This window comes from Jaculus jaculus, chromosome 4 (assembly GCF_020740685.1).
Source record: "Jaculus jaculus isolate mJacJac1 chromosome 4, mJacJac1.mat.Y.cur, whole genome shotgun sequence".
Classification (NCBI taxonomy): domain Eukaryota; kingdom Metazoa; phylum Chordata; class Mammalia; order Rodentia; family Dipodidae; genus Jaculus; species Jaculus jaculus.
Window position 1 is genome coordinate 160,750,753 of NC_059105.1, and position 27,124 is coordinate 160,777,876.

Here is a 27,124-nt window from a genome sequence, read left to right on the forward strand (position 1 = left end):
AATTCCAGGTCAGCCTGAGCCAGAGTGAAACCTCAAAAAAAAGAAAAAAAAATCAAAATCAAAATTGATCAAAGATCTTAATGTAAAATTTGAAAATATGAAATTGTTATAAGAAAAACATTTTTCTTATAGGAATAGGCAAGCACTTTCTGAAAGGAGCTCAAGCAGCTCAGGAGATAAATCCAAGAATTGAAAATTGGGATCGTATGAAAGTATAAAGCTTCTTCCCAGCAAAGGAGGCAATCAAATGAATGACAGCCTACATGATGGGAGACTACTATATAAAGCATGTAGACTACTATATAAAGAACTTAAGAAAACTAAGCACACACACACACGAAACCAATTTCCAAATAATCCAATCAATAAATAGGCTGCTATAATGAACTAATTGTTCCCAAACAATGAAGTACAAATGACTAGTATATATATGAAAAAGTGCTCAACACCCTTAACTATTAGGTAATGTGAATTAAAACTACTGAGATCCCATCTCACCACAGTCAGAATAGCTACCATCAATCAAAAGGCAGCAAGGACGGAGGAAAACCAAAATCAGTCAACAAGACAAGAAAAGACAGCTGACTCCCTGACAGGAGATGAACTATCACTTGCTCATCAGCCAGGGCCCAGGTGAAGCCACAGAGGAACTGTCTAGATGAGCAAGAGTGCTGCTTCCATGGCAAGCCTGACAACCTGGACCAGGGTGATGGAGACAGACATTGAGGATATTCAACAGGTACCAAAGCAGAAATCCAGAAGCTGTTGAGAGGTCAACACTAAAGTAGACTTAAAACATACCCACTGTGGCTCAGGGGATTTTGTGAAGGAGGGGAGAGGAAAGAATTTTGTGAAGAGGGGGAGGGACTATCCAGAGGCATTGCTGGCTCCCAACGACTGAACGCTGCTCTCACAGCTCATAACCCACAACCCTATGGTGAATACCAGTAATCCCAATGAGAAGGGCCCTCAGTAGACTGGGGACAGGGAGGAGGGAATGATGCTACCAACACATGATATGTCCATACAAAGTTTATACTTAATCCAAAATTAAATTCAGAGCAGATAAATCTCCTAAATAAGCCCATTACTTCCACTGATATTGAAAAGGTAATCAAAAACCTCCCCCAAAGGAACCAGGCACACGTCTTTACTCCCAGCCCCCAGGAGGTAGAGCTAGGAGGATCACCATGAGTTTGAGGCCACCCTGAGACTACATGGTGAATATAAGGTAAGCCTGGAGTGAAACCTACCTCAAAAAAAAACCAAAACCAAAACAAAACCAAACCTCCTCAAGAGGAAAAGTCCAGGACCAGATGGTTTCTCAGCCCAATTATACCAAACTTTCATTGAAGAACTGAAATCACTTTATCACAACCTATTTCACATAACTGGTGAACAGTGAATGCTCCCCAGCTCCTATGAAGCTAGCTTCACCCTAATACCAAAACCAGACAAGAGCTACAAGAAAAAAAAAAACAAAAACAAAAAACTATAGACCTATGTACCTGATGAACTTAGATATAAAAATCCTGAACAAAATCCTCACAACTGAATTCAACAACACACAAAAGCATCATCCACTTTGATCAAGCAGGTTTCATCCCAGGGATGCAGAGATGGTACAATATACAGAAATTGGTCAACATACTATACCACAAAAAAAAGAACCACATGATCATTTCAATAGATGCAGAGAAGGCCTTTGACAAAATATAATATTGTGTCATGGTCAAAACACTGGAGAGATTAGGCATGGATAGTTTATATCTCTATATAATAAAGGCTATCTAAAAATTACCAAAAGAAAAATAATACTTAATGGCAAAAGACTGAAGACCCACTGTCACCACTGCTCTTCAACATAGTATTAGAAGTCCTAGCCCAAGCAAAAAGACAGGAGAAAGATATAAAAGGGATACAAGTTGGAAAGGAAGAAGTCAAACCAGCCCAATTTGCAAATGACATGATCCTATATGTGTGACCCAAAAGACTCCACCATAAAACTTTTAAAGGTGATAAATTCCTTCAGCAAAGTGGCAGATTAGAAAACCAACACACAATCAGTAGCCTTTCCATATGCAAGAGACAAATATTCAGAGAAAGAAATCAGTGAGGCTGTCCTATTTTCAATAGCCAAAAAAAATTGAAAACCTTGGAATAATGCTAACCCAGGATGTGAAAGGCCTATATAATGAAAACACAGAAACACTACAGAAGGAAACTGAGGAGGACTTGAGAATATGGAAAGACCTCCCATGTGTTTGGATAGTTAGAATTAATATTACAATTCTACCAAAAGCAATATACAGATTCAATGAACTATCAATAAAAATCCCAGCATCATTCTTCACAGAAATAGAAAAAAATGATCTCAAAATTCATATGGAATGGCGGCAAGCCTTACAAATCCAAACATAGCCTCAGCAAAAGAAACATATCTGGAGGTATAAGCATGGCAGATCTAAGCTGTACTACAAATTCACAGTAACACAAAAGCATGGTGCTGGCATATAGACAGACATATAGACCAATTGAGAGAACTGAAGATCAAGCCTTTCGTTTAAGTTCTACAGCTACTTGTACTACAGCTACTTGATCTCTGACAAAGGAGCCAACAGCATGCAAAGAGAAAGGGCAGTATCTTCAACAAATGATACTGGACAAATTGGATAACCATGTTTATAAAAATGAAATGAAAGCTGGATGTGGTGGCGCAGGCCTTTAATCCCAGCACTCAGGAGGTAGAGGTAGGAAGATTACTGAGACATAGAGACTATGCAGTGAATTCCAGGTTATCTTTGGCTACCATGAGACCCTACCTTGAAAAACAAAACCAAACAAAAAAAGTAAAAAAATGAAACTAGACATACTCATCTCACCATGCACAAAAATCAACCCCAGATAGATCAAACACCTCAATATAAGACCTGAAACTCTTAAACTACTGTAATTACAAAATAGAGGAAACTCTCCATGACATAGGAGTGGGGAAAGACTTCCTGAATAGTAAACAATGAACAGTAGCCCAGGGAATTAAATAATCACTCAACCAGTGGGATCTCATGAAACCCAAAAGCTTTTGCACAGACAAACATATAAGCAAAGCCCATAGATTACCCACAGAATGGGAGAAAATCTTTGCCAGCTGTACTACTGACAGATGCCTAATATCTAGAATCTACAAAGAACTGAAAAAAACTAAGCAATAAAAAAACCAAACAGCCCAGTCAAAAAAATGGGACAGAGATCTGAATAAGGAGTTCTCAAAGGAAGAAATACAAATGGCTAATACTTAAGGAAAGGTTCAACAACCTTAACCATCAGGGAAATGCAAATTATAACAACTATAAGATTTCACCTTACTCTTGTCAGGATGGCCATCTTTAAAAAAATCAACCAACAGCTGGGCATGGTGGCACATGCCTTTAATCCCAGCACTCAGGAGACAGGTAGGAGGACTGCTGTGAGTTCGAGGCCACCATAAGACTTAAGGGCCAGACAATAGGGATGGATGAGTTTGGGGGAGGGGAATGGGAAGTTGGGAGGAGATGCACCCAAATTAAACCCAAAATGAATCGGTACCATAGAAACCTTACTCCTGTATAGTAGACTAAAATATATCACCCTCAATAAGAGTATGGGGGATTGTCTGGTAAGAAGGGCCCTGGAGAGGGTGGGATGAAGCCTAACCTTAAAACAGTTAGCTGTAGCCTGTAACTCCCAGTACCAGAAATCTGTTACTACCCACATTGAGCTGCTGATGGGCGAGCCCTATTAGGTCCCCAAAATAAGACAGGCTTCTGTCAAAGCACTTGATTATACACCTGAGGTAAAAAGTAAGATCCTATGTTGAAGACACCATGTGCTGCTCACAAAGTTCCCAGGCTTAGCCTGTATAGTGCTGGAAAGCACTACATGAGCTGCCCAATAGTGTTGTGAGCAAGCAGGGGACATTGCTGTTCAAAAGGAACCAGCCTGACAAGACGTACACACCTGAGCAATAGTGGCACCCAGCCTTGGTGGGTAAGCAATGGTTTTCTGGTTGACTAAGAGACACACTCGGGGGAAAGGAACCCATAGATGTAACTGGGAACCAGGTGAGAATCCTATGGAGACCAAGTTATGATTTCTAATGACAATATCCCACTAGCCTTTGGCCAAAAGAGGGGCTACATCCATCACAATCTCTCTAAATTAACAATTCTCATACTATTTAATCTATTCTGGCCTCATTCTCCATTGGAAAAATCTGTTTTTCTTTTTCAGAAGGTAGTGAGAACCAAGGAGATAAACCATCCCTTGCACACCAGCGAGGACCCAGGTGAAACTTCATAGGAATTGGTGAGATGAGCAAGGGTGCTGCTCCCATGACAAGCCTGACAACCTTTGCTGGGGTGAATGAGACAGATACTGAGGATTCTCAACACATACCAAGCAGAAATCCAGAAGCTCCTGAGAGCTCAACACTAAAGTGGAATGAAAGCACACCCAGCAGGGCTCAGGAAAATTTGTGGAAGAGAGGAGTAGAAAGATTGTAAGAACCACAGGGTGGGAGGGACTATCCAGAGGCACCGTCTCCAACCTCACAATGACTGACGGCCTCTCTCACAGCTCATAACCCACAACTCCATGGAGAATACCAGCAATCCCTCTGAGGAGGTGCCTTCAGTGGAATGGGGACAGGGAGGAGGGAACGATGGTACCAACACATGATGTACCCATACAAAGTACAAACTTAATAATAATTAAAAAAAAAGATTGTGGAAATAAAGTTCTTCAAATGGAAAGGAAAGGGTAAAAGAATCTAGGAATGTCAGAAAGGAGGAAGGATGAAGAAAAAGAACAGAAATATCTACATTTTCTATAGACTGTTTTCCTCATGCATTCTTAATGCCATATTTGATATTGGCAATAAAATTATGGCACTGATTTACATGTAAGACAGTGAGAGGTAAAGCTTAGAAGTGGGAGATAACGGGGACTTAGTGAAAGTGAGGTTTCCACACCCACTTGAATGGGAGAGGATTGGAGTCAGGCCTTCAAGGAGAAAGAGGCTTCTCACTGCCACATTTGACTATTTAAAGATTAAGTTTGGGGCAGGAGAACTGGATCAGTGTTTAAAGGCACTTGCTTGCAAAACTTGATGGCCCTGGTTCAATTCTGTAGTTACCACATGAAGCCAGATGCACAAAGTGGTGATTGCACTTGACATTCATTTGTAGCGGTAAGAGGCCCTGGCACACCCATTCTCTCTCTCTCAAACAAATAAATATTAAAAAAAAAAAAAAAAAAAAGGAGAAGCCAGGCATGGTGGTGCACGCCTTTAATCCCAGCACTCAGGAGGCAGAGGTAGGAGGATCGCCGAGAGTTCAAGGCCACCCTGAGAGTATATAGTGAATTCCAGGTCAGCCTGGGCTAGAGTGAGACCCTACCTTGAGAAAAAAGGGCTGGAGTTAAGGTTGCCTGTGAAGCCTAAGGACACATGTTCAACTCCCCAGATCCCATGTAAGCCAGATGCACAAAGGTGAGACAGCGCAAGGTCACACATGGTGACTTGGTGGTGCGTCTGGAGTTTGATTGCAGTGGCTGAGACCCTGGCATGCTAATTCTCTTTCTTTCAAATCAAAATTTAAAAAATTAATAATAAAATAACGTAAAATAAAATGATGATTATCAAATCAAAAAGAAAACGAGTGGCAAACTGTGGCAAGGATGTGGGTGAAAAGGAACCCTTACACACTGTTAGTATCAATGTAAATTAGTCCATCCACTAAAGAAATCATTATGGAACTTCCTCAAGAAGCTACCATATGAACTAGTTATGCTACTCCCGAGTTGATACCCAAGGGACTCTAAGTCAAGGTATCACAGAGATGCTTGCCTACGTGCTTTTTGCACAATAGCAAGTTATGGAACCAATGTAAGTGTTCTCTAACAGAAGAATGGATAAAGGAAATGTAGGAGAATGAAATTATGTTGTGTACAGGTAAACAAATGCAATTGGAAAGCTTTATATTAAGCAAAATATGTTCAACTTAGAATGATAAATGTCATGCTACCTCTCATTTGTGGACCCTAGATTTTATATAAATTTTCTCTCTCTCCACACACACACACACACACACACACACTCTCTCTCTCTCTCTCTCTCTCTCTCTCTCTCTCTCACACACACACACACACACACACACACACACACATGACACAAAAGCAGAAGTGAAACTGTCTAGGGGAACAGAAGGATAGTGGGGGGTATAAGAGAAAAGGGAGGATATGTGAATATGATCAAACCACATTATGTACTTTTAGTGAAAATTACTATGAAATTTATCATTATGTATAAAGAACATATGCCAATAAAAATTAAAACAAAAACTAACAAAATAATACTCATCAACCCTTAGAAGTCAACTACTAATATGAACGATCTTTATATTTTGTCCTTTCTTATTCAGTACATAGCTAGAACTATACTAGGAGTTGGTAGAGTCTCAATGAAGAGCATGTTCAACATGTTTCCTAGGAAAGGCATATCTATTATCCAACTCGATATAATTTTAGTTTTAAAACGTCTCTATTTTTTTCTCTTTTTAAACAATCACATCTATTTATTTTTATAAGTGTGCTTTACCTACCTGTATATTATCACACATTTCTTGGCTATATGTTAACCGCTGAATTTCAGTAGGAGAGACAAGGTATAAAGCTTGTCCTTCATTAGTAAAACAAAACGTCCGTGCTATCCTCATGTCTGTCAATGGCAAATAATTAACATCCAACATTGGGCGAAGGCTAGGTAGGCTGAGTGGAAAAAAGCAAACCCATATTTCATATTCAAGTAGATAGAAACATTTCCTTACATAAAAATGTTTATGTTGGGCTGGAGAAATGGCTTAGCAGTTAAGGTGCTTGCCTGAAAAGCCAAAAGACCCAGGTTCAACTCCCCAGAACCCACATAAGCCAGTTGCATAAGGTGGCACATGCATCTGAGTTCATTTGCAGTGGCTGAAGGCCATGGTGTGCCCATTTTTTCTTCCTCTTTCTGCTTCTGTCATCACTCTCTCAAAAATAAATAGAACTAAAAAGATGTTTAAATCACTATATTATGGCTCTTTTTATTCTCCTCAAAAGTTATTAATTGATAAAATTATACACACGCATGCAAAGCCATAAACAAAATTCTTCTATCTTAGCCCACACAGATGTTAAACAAATGTTCTTAAAATATTAAATCTCAGGCTGGAGAGATGGCTTAGCAAAGGTGCTTGCTTGCAAAGCCAAAGGATCCAGGTTTGATTCCCCAGGACCCATGTAAGCCACATGTACAAGGTGGCACAAGTGTCTGGAGTTTGTCTGCAATGGCTAGAGGGTCTGGTGTACCTATTCTCTTTCTCTCTCTCAAACAAATAAAAATAAAATACTTCTTTAAAAGACTAAATCTCTCTCTCAAAATAGAAAAAAAAAAAAAAGACATTAAAAAATTTGGCTGGAGAGATGGCTATGGTTTAAGGTGCTTGCCTGCTACGCCTAAGGATCCAGGTTTGATTCCCCAGTACCTACATAAGCCAAATGCACAAGTGGTGCATGCATCTGGGGTTCGTTTGCAGTGGCAAGAGGCCCTGGTGTGCCCATTCTCTCTCTTGCTCTCAAAATCACCCAATCAAGCAATCAATCAATAAATACATAAATAAACACATAAATAATTAATTAAATATTTTTAAATGATGAAATTCATAGGCCAGCATCCTAAGGGGCACTTTTTGTATAATTTCTTGGGTTCCTACAATATAACCTTTGATTATATTAGAAACACCAAAGCCAGCCAGCATGTAATGGCATATATGGTCTGGCTTCTCTTCAAAGCACAATTGTTGGAGGTTGATGGGCAACAAAAACATGGTGTGGGATCAGTTCACAGTGCCTGGGAATAGAGTGACTTTTCTTCTCATTATTCTCTCTAAACATAGATAATATTAGGACATTTGTACTGAAGGCACAATTAGTTAACAAATATGGCTGAAACTTAAGAGAATGAGAATAAATCATAAAATATTAGGTTAGAATTTATATATCAGAATGAATACATCTGAAGTACCTTCCTGATGGCTATAGACATTTATCCTACTATTGCACCTACTATTTTGCTAAAATATTTCTTAGAATATCCTTCTGGATACTGTTGATAGAGCCAATTTAGTTAACCACCAAAGATAAGCAGGTCCACTGCCTTTTAATCCTACCTTGAATGCCCACAGCAGTAGGAACCCCATTTGATTAAATCTCAAATTTTGAAGCTATTCTACTAATTCTTTGTGCATGATGATTTAAAATTTTCCCAGGATATAGAACTAGTACCTCAAAAAAGGTATTGATTTTTTTCAAATTAATTTGTAACTCTGTCTGAGCCCTGGTATTTTACTATATAGAACAGGGCCTGGAATCTGTATGCTGGAATAAGCTTTGATCTTCTTCCTGCAGTGTCTGAATATTTGAGCCACTAACTCATCCCCGTTGATCAGTTGATTCTTGGCTTGTCTAAGTTGAGATGTTCTGAAAATGCAAACTACACATTGGATCTCAAAAACTTAGTAAAAACATGGGCTGGAGAGACAGCTCAGTGGTTAAAGCGCTTGTGTGCAAAGTGAGAGGACCCGCGTTTGATTCCTCAAGATCCACATAAGGCAAATGTACAGAGTGGCTCAGACATCTGGAATTTGTTTGCAGTGGCTAGAGGCCCTGGTACTTCCATTCTCTCTCTCAAAAAAAAAACAAAAAAACTAAACTAAATAAAATTAAAAAAAAAACAGAATTATGTGAAATGTAAAAGATATTAAAAATTATATGCTATATCAGTTCAGATAAATAAGCCCCTTAAGATATGAGTCTAAGACAAATTTAGTTAAAAATAGTCCATTGCAGATTCACTAAAATCATTGTATAGGAAGTAAGTCCACTTGATATTTCTAAATTTTTTTTTTTTTTTTTTTTTGGTTTTTCATGGTAGGGTCTCACTCTGGCTCAGGCTGACCTGAAATTCACTCTGTAGTCTCAGGGTGGGCTCGAACTCTCAGCAATCCTCCTACCTCTGCCTCCCGAGTACTGGGATTAAAGGCGTGCGCCACCACGCCCAGCTATATTTCTAATTTTTTAAAAATAATTTTATTTATTTATTTATTTATTTATTTATGACAGACACAGACAGAAAGACAGATAGAGGGAGAGAGAGAGAGAATGGGCGCGCCAGGTCTTCCAGCCTCTGCAAACGAACTCCAGACGCGTGTGCCCCCTTGTGCATCTGGCTAACGTGGGACCTGGGGAACCGAGCCTCGAACCGGGGTCCTTAGGCTTCACAGGCAAGCGCATAACTGCTAAGCCATCTCTCCAGCCCTATTTCTAATTTTTAAAAATTAATTTATTTATATGTGTGTCTGTGGGGGGGCACATAAGGGTCTCTTTGCATTGCAGATGAATTCCAGATATATTCACTACTTTTGCATCCAGTTTTATGTGGGTACTGGAGAATTGAACCCAGGCTGGCAGGCTTTGCAAGCAAGTGCCTTTAACTGCTGAGCCATCTCCCCAGTCTTCCAGTTGACATTTCTGATGGGCTACATTATCCTTGTTATATAATGTAAATAAGCAAGAAAAGAAAAGAGAAAAGGAGGTATAATCACTCCAGATAGGAAAAGCAAAGCAAATCAATTGTTAAGGGCTAGGAAAAATGAACCTTAAAATTTAGAACAGGGATATTCTTCTACACAGGATCACTTTATAAAGAAATAGTCAGGTAACTAAGGGAGATCATTAAAAAAAAAAAACTGGTCCCTAGTTTTGAGAATTCACATACAGATAACCCTTCTGCATTCTTTTTTACTTTATACTTGCCACCTAGGTCTAAGTACCTTCAGGCCTAATCAGAACTTGGAACCTGAAATGTCTATACCCAGGGCCGTTACACTGTGATTGGTCTGGAAAAACCCCTGGAACATACTCAGCATGAGAAAATCCAGAAGACCAGGAGCAGGCTACCTGTTAAAATGCAGCTCTTAAAGTTATATAACAAAATACATATCATTATTTCTTAGCCATATGCTATATTTACTAAAAGCATACCAAAATCTTTGCCTTTTCAAATGTTTACTAGGATCCTAAGGTTTCTGCTATGAACATGAAAGTGCTACTATCATGAAAACCAACTTGTCCAAAGGACAAAAGACATCATTTGCCAATGGCTCTTCCATTTGTTTCAAAAACTTTCTCTTGGCTTTCATTTCTTAAGAAATCGCCCATTGTGTAAATATAGATGGTAGCACAAGGTCATTTAGATAGAGATTAACTTTGAAATATATAATATACCATTTGAGAAATCAAAACCTGTAAAGTTTTACAAAAATGAGGTAAGGAATCATTATCAAGGTAAAGTTCCAATTGTAACTTAAAAGCAGTTTAATGGAAGACAAATTTTGAATGATAAATAGAAGCTTTGGTGAGGGGAAGATGTCATACATACACCTTCAAATTGTGTGTGTTTGTGTACATATGTACAAAAGTGATATATGTGATACACACTTTCTTTTCCAAAATAAGGTATGTCTATAGGTTAAATAATTTTCAAAAAAGAATGTACTGGTCTTCATTGGAAATCTTCAAAAACAGGTGAAAAGAGGGAAAGTCAGATAAAGAATTTGAAGTATTTTAAGAATAAGAGGACAACTAATGGCTTTAGTTTTTTTTCCAAAACTTTTTCCCTCACTAGTACTTTCCCTTGGCTTACAGAGCTAATTAGAAAGTAATGAAAACAGGGCTAGAGAGATGGCTTAGCAGTTATGACACTTGCCTATGAAGCCCAAGGACCCAGGTTCGATTCCCAAGTACTCATTTAAGCCAGATGCACAGGATGGTGCATATGTCTGGAGTTCGTTTGTAGTGACTAGAGGCCCTGGCACACTCATTTTTCTCTCTCTAAATAAAAAAATAAATAAATTTAAATCTAAAAAAAAAGAAAAGAAAATACTATGAAAGCCTAACTTTATACCTGAAATACTTTTCCCATTTCTTACCTCTCTTTTTGCCACAAAGTTTGCTAAAATAACCTATACCTGAGGTAAAGGACCACATAGTAAATGTTTGGGGCTTTGCAGCCCATATCATGTCCTTTGCAAATATTCATCTCTGTTTTGTAGTGTAAAAGTAGCAATGGTTGGGCTGAGAGAGGGCTCTGATGGCACTTGCCTGCAAAGCCTAAGGACCCGGGTTTGGTTTCCCAGTACCCATGTAAGCATGGTGCACAAAATGGAATATGCTCTAGCATAGCACCTAGAGGCCCTGCTGTGCCCATTCTCTCCTCTCTCCCTCCCTCTCTCTTACTGGAAATAAATAATTTTTTAATGTAGCCATGATCAATATATAAATGATGGGTACAGCTGTGTCTCCCTCAAATTTATACAAACATTTGAATTTCATATAATTTTACCAATCATGCCATATACTCTGATTTTTTTAACCATTAAAACATTTAATATCCATTCTTGCCTAGCACACTAAATAAAATCAGACAGGTCTAGGGATAGATTTGGTGTGGGTTAAATTTTCCAGCATCAGGTTCACACCATTGTCTCTATTCTTTTGTCTCAGAAAGCTAGCTTTTGCTTATGTCATATTTCTAAAATTTACTTTCTCAAAGCTTATTAATACCAGTCAGTTGCAAAATCTAGTGTTCTTTTATTTTTGTTCTTTTTGGTCCTTTCCTCCTTCCCTGATCCTCTGCCACCCCCTCTTATTCTTAGACAGCATCTAATATAGCCCAGACTGTTCTCTAACTCTACCTGCTTTATAGTTAAAGTATTACCAGGAACTTTCAATCCTCCTACCTCTACTTCCTGGTATGCCCATTCTTTTTGTAGCCAGGTGTGGTGGCTCATGCCTTTAAACCCAACCTTGGGAAGCAGGGGTAGGAGGACTGTTGTGAGTTCAAGGCCACTCTGAGACTACATAGTGAATTCCAGGTCAGCCTGGGCTAGAATGATACCCTACCTAAAAAGAGGAGAGGGGAGGGTGCTGGAGAGATGGCTTAGTAGTTAAGGGTCTTGTCTGAGAAGCCTAAAGACTTATGTTCAACTCTACAGGTCTCACATAAGCCAGATGCACAGTGATGCAAGCATGCGATGTCACATATGCATACAGGAGGCACACACATCTGGAGTTGGATTTCAGTGGCTGGAAGCCCTGGTACACCAATTCTCTCTCTCTCTCTCTCTCTTTCTCTTTCTCTCTCATACTTTCACATTAAAAAAAAAAAAAGGGCAGTCCATTGGGCTTGCCTCAAAATAAATGCTTTCGGGTTGATAAAATTTTTGTCATGAGATGCATACTTTTCGCCATTATACCGTACTGGCATTGTTGTGATTACCAGGTAATATATGAATAAAACAAGTACCTCATTATCATGATGTGTCCATTAGCACAAAAGCATGCCAAGCAAGCACTGTTGCACATAACCACCACATCTGCTCGCAGTATAAACGATGTCTCTGTGATGTTATGCACATGTAGACAAGTCTGAGAAGGCAGTGAGAAGACTTTGGCTTGTTTTTCTGAGCAGATTACTGCATATTGATGATCTCCCAGTTCTTGGGATGAAGAGGAATAGTTCATGACCAACTTCCTTTTCCACATTTTTTCATTTTCATCTATGTTGTTTGGATCCCTCCAAACTTCATATGGTGGTTGTATTAAACTACCAGTTCGGTCCATACAGGAAAATGTTAGCACAGCTCCTTTTAGTGAGAGGAATGTACCTAGAAAAACAATTTCACATTACTGACATATGAAGTAATTACTATCTACAGTGTCATAATTGCATCAAAATACAAAAATCAGTATGTTTATAAATTTACCTATTATAATAACTTGGGTTAATAGAATATTAGCTCTACAAGGAGCCTAAACTATATGACGTGGCCCAACTCATTACCATCTTGGATCTGTTTTCTCATTAATATATTAAGCAAGCTTGCTTAAATTTTTCCAGTTTGGACTAGAGCCTGGATTAGTGCTGATATTGAGCTTAGACTAAAACTCAGATTTCCTGATTATTCATCCTGGATTCTTTCATTAACCTATATAGTTTTTTGTTTTAAATCCATTTTAAAAGGCAAATTTTAGAACATGTAAACTTTAATTTATTCATACAGGTTCAACTGAAAAAATATTTTATCTGATCCCAGTTTGTTCTTTCATAGGATCATTTGTTAGAATGTGATTTTAATTTTTCTGAAATTAAATACTTAATAAATATGTAGTTTCAATATCCAGACTTAGTTCATGCTAGCGATTTTAGTTGGTATGAAAAACAAACATCTTCACAATTAACTACCTTCAGCTCTTAGGCAAGCTTATATATACATGTTAATTCAGAAATGGTGCTTATTTACCTGGATTCTTCAAGACTGAATAACCATGCACGATCACTACCTGTGAGTGGCTGTTTTTACCTGTCTCAGAGGACAGCACACTATGGAATTTTTACTGACCTCTGAGTCCTTCCAGACTCTCCTGTAAGCAGTATCCCACTAGTCTTTCCTTTATCTTTTGACATCATGCAGACAGAGTAAGTGTGTTAACCCAGGCTGATGTGGAAGAGTATATATTTGATAAAGATTGGTAGAGGGTAGGGTTGCAAATAAGAACACATTCCGTTTAGAAGTTATTTTACCTATAATTTAACTACTTAAAATGTGCCACGTTAAAATAACATATTTAGAAGGTCTTACATTTCAGTTGTGTATTTCAATCTACTTCAAAGTAGAGAACAGGTCCCATAGGAGTGCCTGAGAGGACAGCTGTAGAGGCTTAGGGGCTTTAGTCTGAGGGTTAAGATATGAAAGAACAGCTTTCTCAAAACTCTTTAAGGGTGAAATGATGCTAATGCCATTGATACTCTGCCAAACACACTTTCATAATTCCCTGCTACTCAGAGACCTTTCTCAACAGTAATGTAGCAGCATTTTGGACAGGCATAATGACATATACTATGGTGTTCCTGTAAGATGACAATGGAACTGAAAAGTTCTTATCACCTGGGGATGTTGTGGCTGTCATTATGTATTATTCACATGCTTATGATAATGCTGGTATAAGCAAACCTGCTGTGCTGTCATTATATAAAAGAGTAGGATATGCAGTCATTATGTTCAACATACAATACTTGATACTGATTATAAATGAATATGTCACTGCCATATGTACTTATTATCATATACTTAAAATTTTTTATTTGTACTTATTTATTTGAGAGTGACAGACAGAGAGAAAGAGGCAGGGAGGGAGAGAGAGAGAGAGAGAATGGGCGTACCAGGGCCTCCAGCCACTGCAAATGAACTCCAGACATGTGCGCCCCCTTGTGCATCTGACTAACGTGGGTCTTGGGGAATCGAGCCTAGAACTGGGGTCCTTAGGCTTCACAGGCAAGCGCTTAACCGCTAAGCCACCTCTCCAGCCCCATCATATACTTTTCAATCACTATTTTAGGGCACACCTTTTTGCTTAGTAAACAAGTCTACTTTAAAACAGCACGCTTCTATGTCAGCAGCAGCTTCATGCATTTGTGTTTATTGAATGTTCTGGTTGCCTAAAAAGGCCAGATCCAGTGATGACATAAGAACCTCTCAGGATGTATTCTTATTAAAGTGACATATGACTATGTAATCAGTTTTACATTCCTGATTTATGTATGATCTCACATAGGTTAAATTCAAGAAATCAATATTTTTGAAGACATCTTACTTTATTCCCAATGGTTAAACATAATTGGCATCAAAATGACAGTTTCTCAATTAGTTTCCCTTGCCAGAACAGCTGACTTATTTCTCAATTTGCTTCCTGTAGTGCACTGATATAGAGGGAAAGCTTCTTTGCCTCATCCTGCGGTGATTAGGGATCAGGAAATAGCATTCATTGCTGCTTTTCTATTGTTGCTATGCGTAATAAGTCAGTCTTTGTTTCCAACTCAGGAGTCTTATGTTTTCTATCATCTTCTGTGATATTGACAACCTAACTTTATTAGCTGAACATAGAGTAAAATCTCAGACTCACTATAGATCTTTACTTTCTAGAATGGCAAAGAAATGACTCACAGAGAATGACAATAGACATAAAATTGTGCAGCATATGTAGGTTCTTGTATGACTTGGTAAAACTTATACTTTCACTTGGAGTGAGATAAGCAGTTTGAGAAAGAGTGAACAATTTAACTTTCATTAAATAGAATTATTCCTCCTGCTGGACATATACTGAAAGGTGTAAAGGCTAGAACCAGGGAGAACAGAGAAGAGGTTAACAGAATGATCCAGGTGAGAAATGGATAGAGGCTTACTTTAACCAGGTGATAACAGTGCAGATGTCACGAAATGTTAGAATCTGAGTGTGCTGTTAAAATTAAGGCAGTAGGGTTTGAAAATAAGTTGTATTTAAGGTATGAAAGAAAAACAGGAGAGAGGATGATTTCCAGTGTTTACAACTTAGGGAACATAAAAAGTGTGCTACATGAAAGTAGTTTTGCTGAGGGATATGGAAAAGTGTGATTAAAGTCTGTTCTAGAAACTTGGAGAATAAAGTTAGAAATAGTGACCTTACTACTACAATTTCAATGAATTTTACATCAAAAAGAAGTCAAGTATGGGAATAGATTTGAGAGTCTTGTCTTTACTAATGGTAGAAACATCATTTTTTTTTGACACAACAGAAAAAGATATTGATTACAAAGAAAACTGAGAATCAAAATCACTGGGTTAACTTCCTTGAATAGGCTAATGGGAAATCTAGTGCAGCAGTAGAAAGTGTGGTCCAGTCAGGATTGTAGATGCTTTCGTAATGGTAATGGTAAAGCACTTCGAGGTCATGGAGATACAGACAGACTGGTAGATACTGTAGTTCTTATCTGATTGCTTCAGTGTTCTTAGCAGAAAAGGACACGTGATCATTATAGGAAAAAATAAAAACAAGAGAGGAGCTATTTAAGGTTTAAAGAAAGTAGACAAAATATACAACTGTTGTTCAAGTGTGTAGGGAAGAAGAGAAAAATATATAGAGAAATATCATGTTCCTAACCACACAGGAACTTTTGGGTTTAGTGTATATATACACACATTCATTCGTTTATTTTCTAGCCATATTAGCTATATAGGTATAAACATAAAATTGGTATACTTACATCTAAACAGGCTTACAATTAAGCAGCATAAACCTAACAAAGTAAACAATGTAAAAGAAGGACAACAGAATGCAGAGGGCACGAAAAGAGTACTATAGTGTCCAGCCATGAGATCCAAAAAGGAGTGACAGCATGAGAGAAGTTAAGAACTAAGAACCCAGCTAGAACGGATGGATGGAGGTTTCAGTGGGGTCTGAAGAATTATTAAAGGCAGGGTATTAAGAACTCTAACCTGAAGTATTGCTTTCCCCTTTCCCTTACATACGTTAGTCCAACCTCACTTTTCTCTTAACTTTCATGGACCATCTCAACGATCATCTAGACTATAAGGTCTTTGAAAGCAGAAACTTTGTATGACTTGTTCAATTCTTTACCTTCAGTGCCTATTACTGTATAAGGACATGGCAGGTAGTTTCCTAACTACTCTGGAGGCATTGTTTAGGTCAGCATTTCTGGCTTACAATCACCAATATTGTACTCTTTTATTCTGAAGGACAGGTAAGTTACAATAAATAAATATAAAAATAATAAATATTGGAAGAATATTCAGTTTATGAGATTTCAACAGTATATATTATACAGGCTTATCACTTTTGTTCCAAATCAATGCACTTGTTAGTACTTCATATTTTAAGGTTGAAAAAGTAGCAATGAATGAAAAAAAAGAAAAGCTCTCACCACTTGGCAGTATCACCACGGGCTCTGTAAGCCTTTGTTCATCTGCTGATGGTAGATTTAGGGAGATGATTAACACCATTCCCAGACTCGTTCCAACAAACAGACAGGGGGAGATGGTAGAGTCATTTTTCCGTGCAAAGGATTCTATGAAGTACAATGCTGTAATTGCTTCTTTAGAATCTTTGTCAATACTGGAGATACTAGAGCTTCTAGAACGATTATAGGAATTTTCTCTGTTTTCTATGGAAATTTTAAAAGCAAAGGCTGAGTTTTAGTGTATTTTCAAAAAAGTCAGATTTAGTATATTAAAACCAAAATGAAAGGAAAAAAATCATTCATTGTTAATTGACATGAAATCCAGCTTATCCAGTTCATCAGCTTATTTTGAAGATGTAGAGCCTGAAATTCAGATGAATCAATCAGTTGAAATAGAATGAATAAATTTAAGCAGAGTTAAGATGAGAACTTGAGTCTCCTGATATACAGCTCACCATTATTTTTCTCATCTTCTGATAGATCAATTAAAGTTCTTTTTAATTTTATTTTACATATTTTTAATATTTTATCTTTATTTATTTGAGAGAGAGAGAAAGAGAGAGAGAGAGAGAAGAGAAAGAATGGGTGCACCAGGGCCTCCAGCCACTGCAAATAAACTCCAGATGCGTGTACCCCCTTGGGCATATGGTTTATGTGGGTCCTGGGGAGTCGAACCTGGGTCCTTTGACTTTTGCAGGCAAATGCCTTAACCGCTAAGCCACCTCTCCAGCCCAGTTAAAGTTCTTTAATCAAGAAAAAAAATATAACATTAGTCAAGATTGCAATAAATTACGTTATCGTTTTAATTGTGCTTCCTTCTCATCTCTGGATCACTGAAACCATCACTATGTGATGGCAATTCATACTTACCAAGAATATTGTGGCTACTGACCTGAAAACACCAATCTGGATCATAAATATTCTATAACACATATTATATAACATGGGTAATTATAAAAACTTTAGTTTTTACTAAGTCCAAAATGCAAATGCTTTCTCTCTCTGAACTGGTTTTGATGTGTAGTTCTAACTTTGTCTAGGGCCAAGTAAGAAGCTGAAGGCTGTGCCACCCTGTCAGTGGACACCATCTTTCTGAAAAGGTTCCAGCCCACTGAAGGGAATGGTAAGGTTTCATGTTCACTTGCTTTATCAACATTTGCACATGTGTACCTCCAACATACAAAAATTCACCTACCTGTTAAATCTTAACATATTTGTAGTGTTCTTTTATTTTCTCCATAGTAAGTAGAAGTTCCTTACATTTTTCTTTCTATTGTCTTGACTGTCCTTTCCCTCTTGACAGATCAGTTTATTTCATAATTATATTTATAGAAAAATTAAATATAAGTTCCTCAAAATGTATTTAAGAAACAACATGTAATATTCTTAACTTCTCGCTTTTAATCTTAAACCTATAAAAATAATTCCTAATGTAGAAAACAATAGTTTATCATAAAAACTGGAGATAGGAGGAAGTTGGAGATAATCTATTAATTTTCTTTTCAAGGTAGGGTCTCGCCTAGCCCAAGATGACCAGGAATTCACTATGTAGTCTCAGGCTGGCCTGAAACTCACAGAGATCTTCCTACCTCTGCCTCCCAAGTGCTGAGATTAAAGGTGTGCACCACCACACCTGGCAGAGAGTCTACATTTTAGAAATTCAAAAACAGAATTAAAATTAAGTAATTTTCCAAGAATTAAGCACAGTCTAGAGGCAGAAGTATCTAAAATTCAAACTTGCAACACTCATTCCATCCATTATGCTTATTTCTCTTATAATCCTCATATATTGTTTCTATTAAAATATTCCTAGCTAATATATGTCTCCAAAATTTTGCTACTCATTCAATGTTGATACTCACAAATACCTGTTAGATAATATTATTCTAAATATCCATGTGACCAGATTAAGCATAGAGTAATATTAAATAAGAACTGGACAATGAATTTATTTTAAAAATTAATTAATACACATAAGTAAAAAATTTAAAGGATATCAAATGAAGAGTTACTTTTACATGAAATTTCTATAAGCAAATCTTCCTATTATTTTTGATATCCCTCCTACAGTTTTTTATCATCAAGACAGAGCAGCAGTGAAGTTATAAGATTCTGATTTTTCCTCTAAACATTTTTGGCTTTTGGCTATTGTACTTGATTCTTTGCCCCCATGATCACTCCATAAATAAGGAAATCATCCTTTCTCTTAAAACTTATGAAGGCTCGAAATTTATTTATTTTTTTATTTAGTTATTTATTTATTATTTACTGGCACTGGAGATAGATTCTAGGGTCTCATGCAGACTATGAAAATGCTCTACCATTGAAGAAACTGTATCCCCAGCCTTTTTTATCCCCAAATATGTTTTTGACATAGTCTCTTGCTAAATTCCCTGGGCCGACCTTGAACTGGCTCTGTAACCTAGTCAAGCCTCCTGAGCAGCTGGGATTACAGGCTTGTGCCAGAATAATAGTCTAAGATTCTGAACTTTAGAATTTAAAATCTTGCCTTTTAAACTTTCTCCACATTCATTTGACAGTTGTGGGATTAAATTTGCAGTTTACAGATTAAGGCACTTTTGTACTTAAGTGGACATATCCTATCTACATCATTCTTCTATAGTGAGGAAAGATGTGAAGTGAGGAAAATATCTGGAGTCATGGCCACAGACCAACAGGCTCAGTTATTCACTGGCTAGCACTTTTTTGTGTGTGTATTTTTAAAATGTGATTTCTATCCCGTGTCTCCCAGCATCTGTTCCCATTATAAATTGAATTTTTAACTGTACTCACAACAATTGATGTTTATCCTACCTTCAGTTGTAACTGGTAAAGAAATCTCCATGCAAGCAGCTGACTGTGCCTTTCTAAATGGTGGTCTTCCAGGACCCCAGCGATTTACTTTTGAAACATCAGCACTGGAAAGACGTTTTCCAGAACTGCAACTCTGAGAAGTTGGACTTGTGCAGTGTCCATTTACATGGTCTGTACCAAGAGGAAGAAGGCAGAATAAATATCATAATTAACTCTTCATATAAAGAAATGTAAAGGTTTATATTAAAATGAAGAGGAATAAGAATTCCTCTTTCCTACCCATTTGGATATAACTAAGTCCTTGCTATTTTGAGATTTAGTCACAATTTCAGATTTAGCCAAAAAAATAAATAAATAAATAAAGATACTTACTAAGTATAGGATACATTTTCATAATGTGACTAATTACCATTGCTTGAAATATGCTGTAAATTCTTACTATGCATTTAATGAATATTTTTATGGCAATATTAAATGTTATACAATTGGACTTTTGTTACATAATTTAAATAGACCCAACTTATGTTAGGTTTTGGAAGTACTTGAGGCCCCTACGTGAGTTTTAGATGAAGAATGAAAGCATCACACTATGTAGTTGAGATTGGTACATTAGCATTTTGATTCTAGAGTTAAACTGCCTGGGTACTAATTCCAGTTCTGCTACTAACTAGTCCTACCAATTACTTAAAGTATTCACACTTTAGTTTCCACTTCTACAAATAAATAGAATATTCCCACCTATCTCATGGCATTTCTGTGATTTTGTGTGTGTAATAATATATGTCACATATTCAAATACATGGTGGCTTGTTCCAAAATAAAACTGCTCATGTTCAAAAATGGTTTATTTAACATTTTGTGAGTTAAATTCTAGATTTAACTTAAACAACCTGGAGCTAGCTCTGTGATAGGATACTTGACTAGCATGAATGAGGCTCTGATTTCTATCTACTAACATATTCTTTCTATTTCTTAAAGCTAGCAATTTGTATTTGAAATATCATTCATTTTCTATACTATAAAGAATGCATTCTGAAATATGCTTCTTTTTTTTCATGGAATGACAGTTAAACAGAGAATGTTTTCTGGCTATGCTGGATGTGTGGAACTGACAATCATTAAAGCCTTTCTGAAATGAAGAGTTTGAAAGCCTAATTTTTTTTATTTCCTGGATTCTGTTATAGCTAGTCAAGGGTAAGAATTATTTCTGACCATTTTAATTTGTGGGTGAATTTTGCTATTATTTTTAAAGTGAGAGTTAATATTAATTAAATATTTTAAACAGTAGACTTTTATACATATTATATCATATAATCTTCACAACAGACCTGAAGTTTAAATGCTTTTATTATTATCCTAATATTGCAGATGAGGAAAATGAAACTCAGAAAAAAGTTCTCTAAACCTCAGTTAACTTCATAGTAATCAGTTTTGTTAATACAACACTGAACAAAGACAATAGGTAATGTGTTAGTTCTTTGCACTTAAAAATATGACGATTTACAGCACCTAACCTGAATCTACCCAAGATGCCGACATACCCAGCAAGCATCTCAAGGACCGGAGAACAGGGTGGGTGGGGAGGGAGGAGAGGTCAAGGGAGGTGGTAAGGGACACAAATCTGGACCCAAACGGCAATGGTTCCATAAAATTCTATATCCTAAAAGGCAGACCAAATGGTTAAACCTTCACCAGGCCCTTAGAGGGGACACTTGAGTCACAAGGCCCTGGCAAAGGTATGATGAAGACTGACCTTAATCTTCTACAGCTTCTCTCTCTCTCACTCACTCTTTTATATTACTTATCTTTTTCTTCCTTCTCTTCATGGGCACTGACCTGTAACTCTCAGTACCAGCAGGTGGCTATCATCCACAATGAGCTTTTGATCAGAGAGACCTACAAGGTTTCCAAAAAGAATGACAGACTTTTTTCAGAGTACTTGATGACCCACCAAAGGTTAGTGGTAAGACCCTACTGCTGAAGACACCATATGCGGTTGACACATAACATGGAGTGACATGGCTGGAAGCTGGAAGAGAGTCAGTCCCCAGACAGTCAGTGTGTCTGGTACCAGAAGGTGCTACATGGGTGACTGGGGGAAAATGACCAATATCTGTCCAAGCAACTCATGGTGTAACCTACTTAGCAGCAAATAACCTGACATGATGCTTACACAAGTGCAATAGCATCACACAGCCATGGTGGGAAACGAGCTGGTCCTGATTTGGCTAGCTGGTCCACTCAGTGGAGTGGAACCCATAGCTGGAGCTGGGAAACAAGTCAGAACCATATCCAAAAATGAGCCAGCTCTCCATTGTCAAGTTACCACTAATCGTGGGCTATAAGAGGGCTTACACCTAGTATATTCTCTCTAAAAAAAATAAGGGTTATCCCATCTATCTGGTGCTAACTTTACTTTCCATTGGAGAATATGCTTCTCTTTTTCAGATAGACACAGATCCTAAGCATAGAACCACCCCATCATACCTCAAAAGGGCCTCAGCTGAAAATAATAACAATTAGAGAAAGAAGCAAGGGTGTTGTTTTCTTGGTGAACCTAGTACCAGCACAAGGGTGAAGGAGATGGACAAAGAGAACAATCAATTCCTACCAAATAAGATATATAGAGACACAGAGGTGGCCAGGACCTCATCACTGAAGCAGACCTAAAATGAACCCAACATGGCTCAGGGAAATTTGGAAGAGGGGCCTGAAAGAATGTTAGAACTACATGTTGGGTCATGATACACAGAGACATTTCCTCCTACCCATAACTGAGGGCTAACCCCACAATGCATGACCCATATATCTCAACAAGGAGGGGCTAAGGGGATGGGGAAGGACAGGGAGGAGGCTAACAATGGTACCAACTTGACTATATTCACTGAGTACAAAACTAATTAATAAAAAAGCAAATATATATATATATATATATATAGATAGATATATATATATATAGATATAGATATAGATAGATTATATCTTTAATGAACTGTGTATAGGATAGCAGTTCCTCAGTATCTGCAGCACACTGACTCCAGGACAACATGGATGGCAATCCTGAGTGCTTTAGTCCCTTACATATAATGGCATAGCATTTGCATACATTTTACTCATATTCTACAAACTTTAAATCATTTCTGGGTCATTTATAATATCTAATATGAAGTAAATGCCATAAAATAGCTATTTTACCATATTGTTTAAGAAATAATGATAAGAAAAAGTCTGTACATGTTTAGTACCAACACAATGTTAAAAACTATTTTAAATATGCCATTGATTGAATCTATGAAGCATAACCCATGGATATCTAGGGCAAACTATATATTATTATAATTTTTTATTTTATTAGAGAGAGAGGAAGAGTGGCCTCCTGCCACTGCATATGGGTTCTAGATGCATGCTGCACTTTGTGTATCTGACTTTACATGGATCCTGGGGAGTGGAACCCAGACCATTAGGCATTGCAAGCAAGCACCTTTGACTGCTGAGCAATCTCCCCAGGCCAGCTATTAGATATTATAAAATGTATATGTGCGTGTATGTATGTATGCATGTGTATTTGTATAGGTATATATATAACTATTAAACCAACAATATATATATATATTAATGGTTGGTTTAATAGTTATCTAATTTAAACACAATGAGAAGGTATGTAATTCTGTATAAACACTGGGAACCATGCTTCATAAAATACTACTTCCATCATTTAAAAACAACATAACCTTAGTTTCTGCTGTATGACAAAGTTGAGGAATATTAGAGTTGCCATTAAAATCAAATAAAATTATGTAAAATTGGTTTTTAATACCTGAAGAAAAATAGAGAACTATTATAGATTTGTTTATTTCACCATTACTTCAGTAGGCTTTAATGCTATGGCATTCTCAGAGTAAAGGAAATAAAAACACAGGTAATCCAATGGTTTCTAAAAGCAAAACTTTAAGTCCCATACTAGAACAAGTGGATATAAGTTCTGAAAGAAAAATTTATGAAGGTCTATTTAATAACTTAATGCATAAGCATATAACTACCACAAAAAACAAAAAGGCGATTAAGTTTTCTGAAACTATCCTAAAATTGAAACAGAGCCAGAATTCCATTCTCTTATGTATCAGACTTATTTTTGTTAAATAATGTTAATTTTATTTTTATTTATTTATTTATTAGACACACAGACAGAGAGGAGGGGAGAGGGGGAGAAAGAGAGAGTGAGAACGGGCACATAGGGCCTCTAGCCACTGCAAACGAACTCCAGATCTATGTGTCAGCATGTGCATCTGGCTCACGTGGAACCTGGAGAATCGAACCTGGGTCCTTAGGCTTCGCAGACATGCGCCTTAATTGCTAAGCCATCTCTCCAGCCCCAAATATTATTAATTTTAAATGATATTAACGTACACAATATGGGAAATGATTTGAGAAAGCCATGCTTATTTATGGGATTACAAACATCAAAGGTATGTGACAAATTTTAAATTATTCACAAGGAGAACATAGATACCACCTTGCCTGCCCTGTGTCTGACCCAGTCTCTTCTGACCCAGTCCAAGATGGCTGCAAGCAACAACTCCTCCACAGCTCTTCCTTATTCAAGTTTTCCTGGGCATAGCACACCGACGGGCTGGCCCTTCCTCCTTCAGCCTCTTGAGTTTACCAGCCAATCAGGTTTTTCCTTTACATATCAGGAGTCTGATGATGAAGCTCATCCTAAATGGATGTGTGATCGGTTGATGTCTCATAGACCACATAAGTGAATCTCTCTTGACTTTCTCCTTGCCTCAGGCCCCTAGCTTCTTGGCCCTTTTGGTGAGTTCTTGGGTCTTTCATTATGTTAGTAGGATCTCCTCTGCATCCCCTCATCCTTCCCAGCCTGGGAGAGAATCTCCACCCCACCCCACCCCCCCGAACTTTCCTGTTTTGTTTTTGGCTACTTTCCTGCCTTGCAACTTGTGTTATCTCTCTTTAAGTGCTAAGCCCTTTACTCTCTCTTAGTCTTCTATGACCCCCTATCCAAAGGATACCTTCAGCTTGGGCTCTCCTGCTTTGCTTTCGTGTGTGTGTGTGTGTGTGTGTATTTTTTCTTTTTAAAAGCTCCAGTTCAAAAACAGAAAAGGATATGCTATCGGGGAATTTTTCAGTGTTTGTTAGAATAAACCAGACACAAAATCCAAAAGAAAGAAAGAAAGAAAAAGAAAGAAACAAAAACCCAGAAACAGTACATACCACATGGCATGTAATGATTTATAAAGCTATTTATTTATTGATACCCTTTCTTTGGCTCTTCAACAAGTGGTACTGGGGAAATTGGATAACCACATATAGAAGAATTAAATTAGATTCACTTGCTTCCCACTCCAAAAAAGTCAACTCTGAATATAAGGACATCAATATAAGACTGAAACTCTAAATAATCTAGAAAAAAATAGGGAGAACACTCCATGACATAGGCATAGGGAATAATCTTATTCCTGAATAAGACTCCAGTATCTCAAAAAATTAGATCAACACTGACTCACAGGAACCTCATGAAACTTAAAATGTACAGACAAGAAAACCATCAACAGAGTCAGTAGAAATCCCAGAGAATGGGAGAAAATTCTCACCAGCTATACCTCCGACAAAGGTTCAGTATCTAGAGTCTACAAAGAACTCAAAAAAACCTAAACAATAAAAAAAAAATTAAACAACCCAATCAAAAAATGGAGTAGAGATTTGATTAGAGAATTCTCAAAGGAAGAAATACAAATGGCCATTACATACTTAAAGAAATGTTCAACATCTTTAGTCATCAGAGAAATGAAAATGAAAATGATTCTGAAATCTCATCTTACTCCTGTCAGGATAATATTCATCAAAAAATCAAATGACAACAAATGCTGACTGGTGGAAGTGCAAACTGGTACAACCACTATGGAAATCAGTATGGAGACTCCTGCAAAAGATGCAAATAGATCTACCATTTGACTCAGCTATACTACTTCTGGGCATATACCTTTAAGCCTCCTTTCTATTATGTTTGTGGCTGCTCTATTCAAAATAGCCAGGAACTAAAATCAGCCCAGATGCCTATCAACTGATGAGTGGATAATGAAAATTTGGTACATACACACAATGGAATTCTACTCAGGGGTTAGGAAAAACGAAATAATTAAATTTGCAGTAAAATGAATGGAGTTGAAACAGGTCATTCTAAGTGAGGTCATGCAGGCACAGAAAGACAAACTGCATGTACTTTCATATGAAGTTTCTAACCGGGATCAATTGGAGATGAGTGCAAATGGTAGTAAACACTAGGAATATGAAAATAAAACTAGGATGAGATGAGAAGAGAGAAGAAATGGGGTTTTGATGGTTGGAGGAGAGCAGAATGTTGGAGGTGGGAGGGGCTTGCAACAGTAAGGTGTGAGGAGGGTAGGGAGAGAATCAAAAGTTAAGACCACATTAAGAATTAGTCAGCCTGGTCCACAGTGAGACCCTACCTTGAAAAACCAAAACAAACAAACAAACAAACAAAAACAAAAAAAAAAAACAAGCTAAAAGTTATACATAATTATTGTAATTTTCAAAAGGCTGTTAAAATTTACTTGTAAATTGACTCATAATTTAGATAGATTGATGTGTCCAAATAATTTTTTAAGTTTTCATAGTAACTAATACACTAGAATATACAAATTTATTTAAAGTAACTTGTATCTTGTTTAATATGGTGCTCAACAATATAGTATTATTTCTTTGTCAAAAATTTTATTCTCCCTGGGCGTGGCGGCACACGCCTGGGGAGGCAGAGAGAGGAGGACCTCAATCCCAAGCCCCAGGCAGCGAGTTATGCTGGATGAGCAGGGCGCAGGTGAGCTTCCTCCCTCCCCACTGTGGGTAACTGCCATGCCAGCCCTGCTTGCTGGGAACAGGTACCTGCCACACTACACAGGGGACACCCTTCCCCTTCTTGATCCCTTCCCTCTATCTTCTGCTGCACCCTGGAGCTGATCTCACTCCCATGCTCCAGGCAGTGAGTAGCACTGGATGACCAGGGTCGAATAGAGCTTCCCCCAAGGCCCTGTGCATACAATCCCTCACTCCCTGGCCTGGCATGCCTGCCTGCATTTCTTGGAGTAGGGACTCCCTAGCTGATCACACTCCACAGTTTGGGCATCAAGTATGCCAGACCTCCTGAGGTATAGCTAAACTTGCCTTGGATGCTGCACACACAAGGAGAAACCTACTGAGATTCAAGAGTACCCAGCACAAACCATCAGATAGAATGGCATCCTCCATCCAGCTCGATCAAGGCTGACCAGGCTACTCAACACAGGCTATGTAAGAGCTGCTATTGACACTGGGTTCCGCCCTGCTGAAGAGGGTGGTGGACACCAA

General features: G+C 37.7%; 1 protein-coding gene across 10 annotated transcripts in view; it reads right to left on the reverse strand.

Annotated features, from left to right (window-relative positions):
* Positions 1 to 27,124, reverse strand: part of Stxbp5l (syntaxin binding protein 5L) — a 265,174-nt gene that overhangs the window by 19,993 nt on the left and 218,057 nt on the right. For 7 of the 10 annotated variants that reach the window (XM_045147808.1, XM_045147806.1, XM_045147805.1 and 4 more), the window contains 4 exons: positions 19,742 to 19,912; positions 16,892 to 17,131; positions 12,440 to 12,800; positions 6,639 to 6,804 (listed from right to left, as the gene is read on the reverse strand). In XM_045147808.1, coding sequence (XP_045003743.1) covers positions 6,639 to 6,804; positions 12,440 to 12,800; positions 16,892 to 17,131; positions 19,742 to 19,912 — 938 coding nt within the window. The remainder of the gene's footprint in view (positions 1 to 6,638; positions 6,805 to 12,439; positions 12,801 to 16,891; positions 17,132 to 19,741; positions 19,913 to 27,124) is intronic. The other 3 variants (XM_045147811.1, XM_045147810.1, XM_045147809.1) reach the window with 1 other exon arrangement.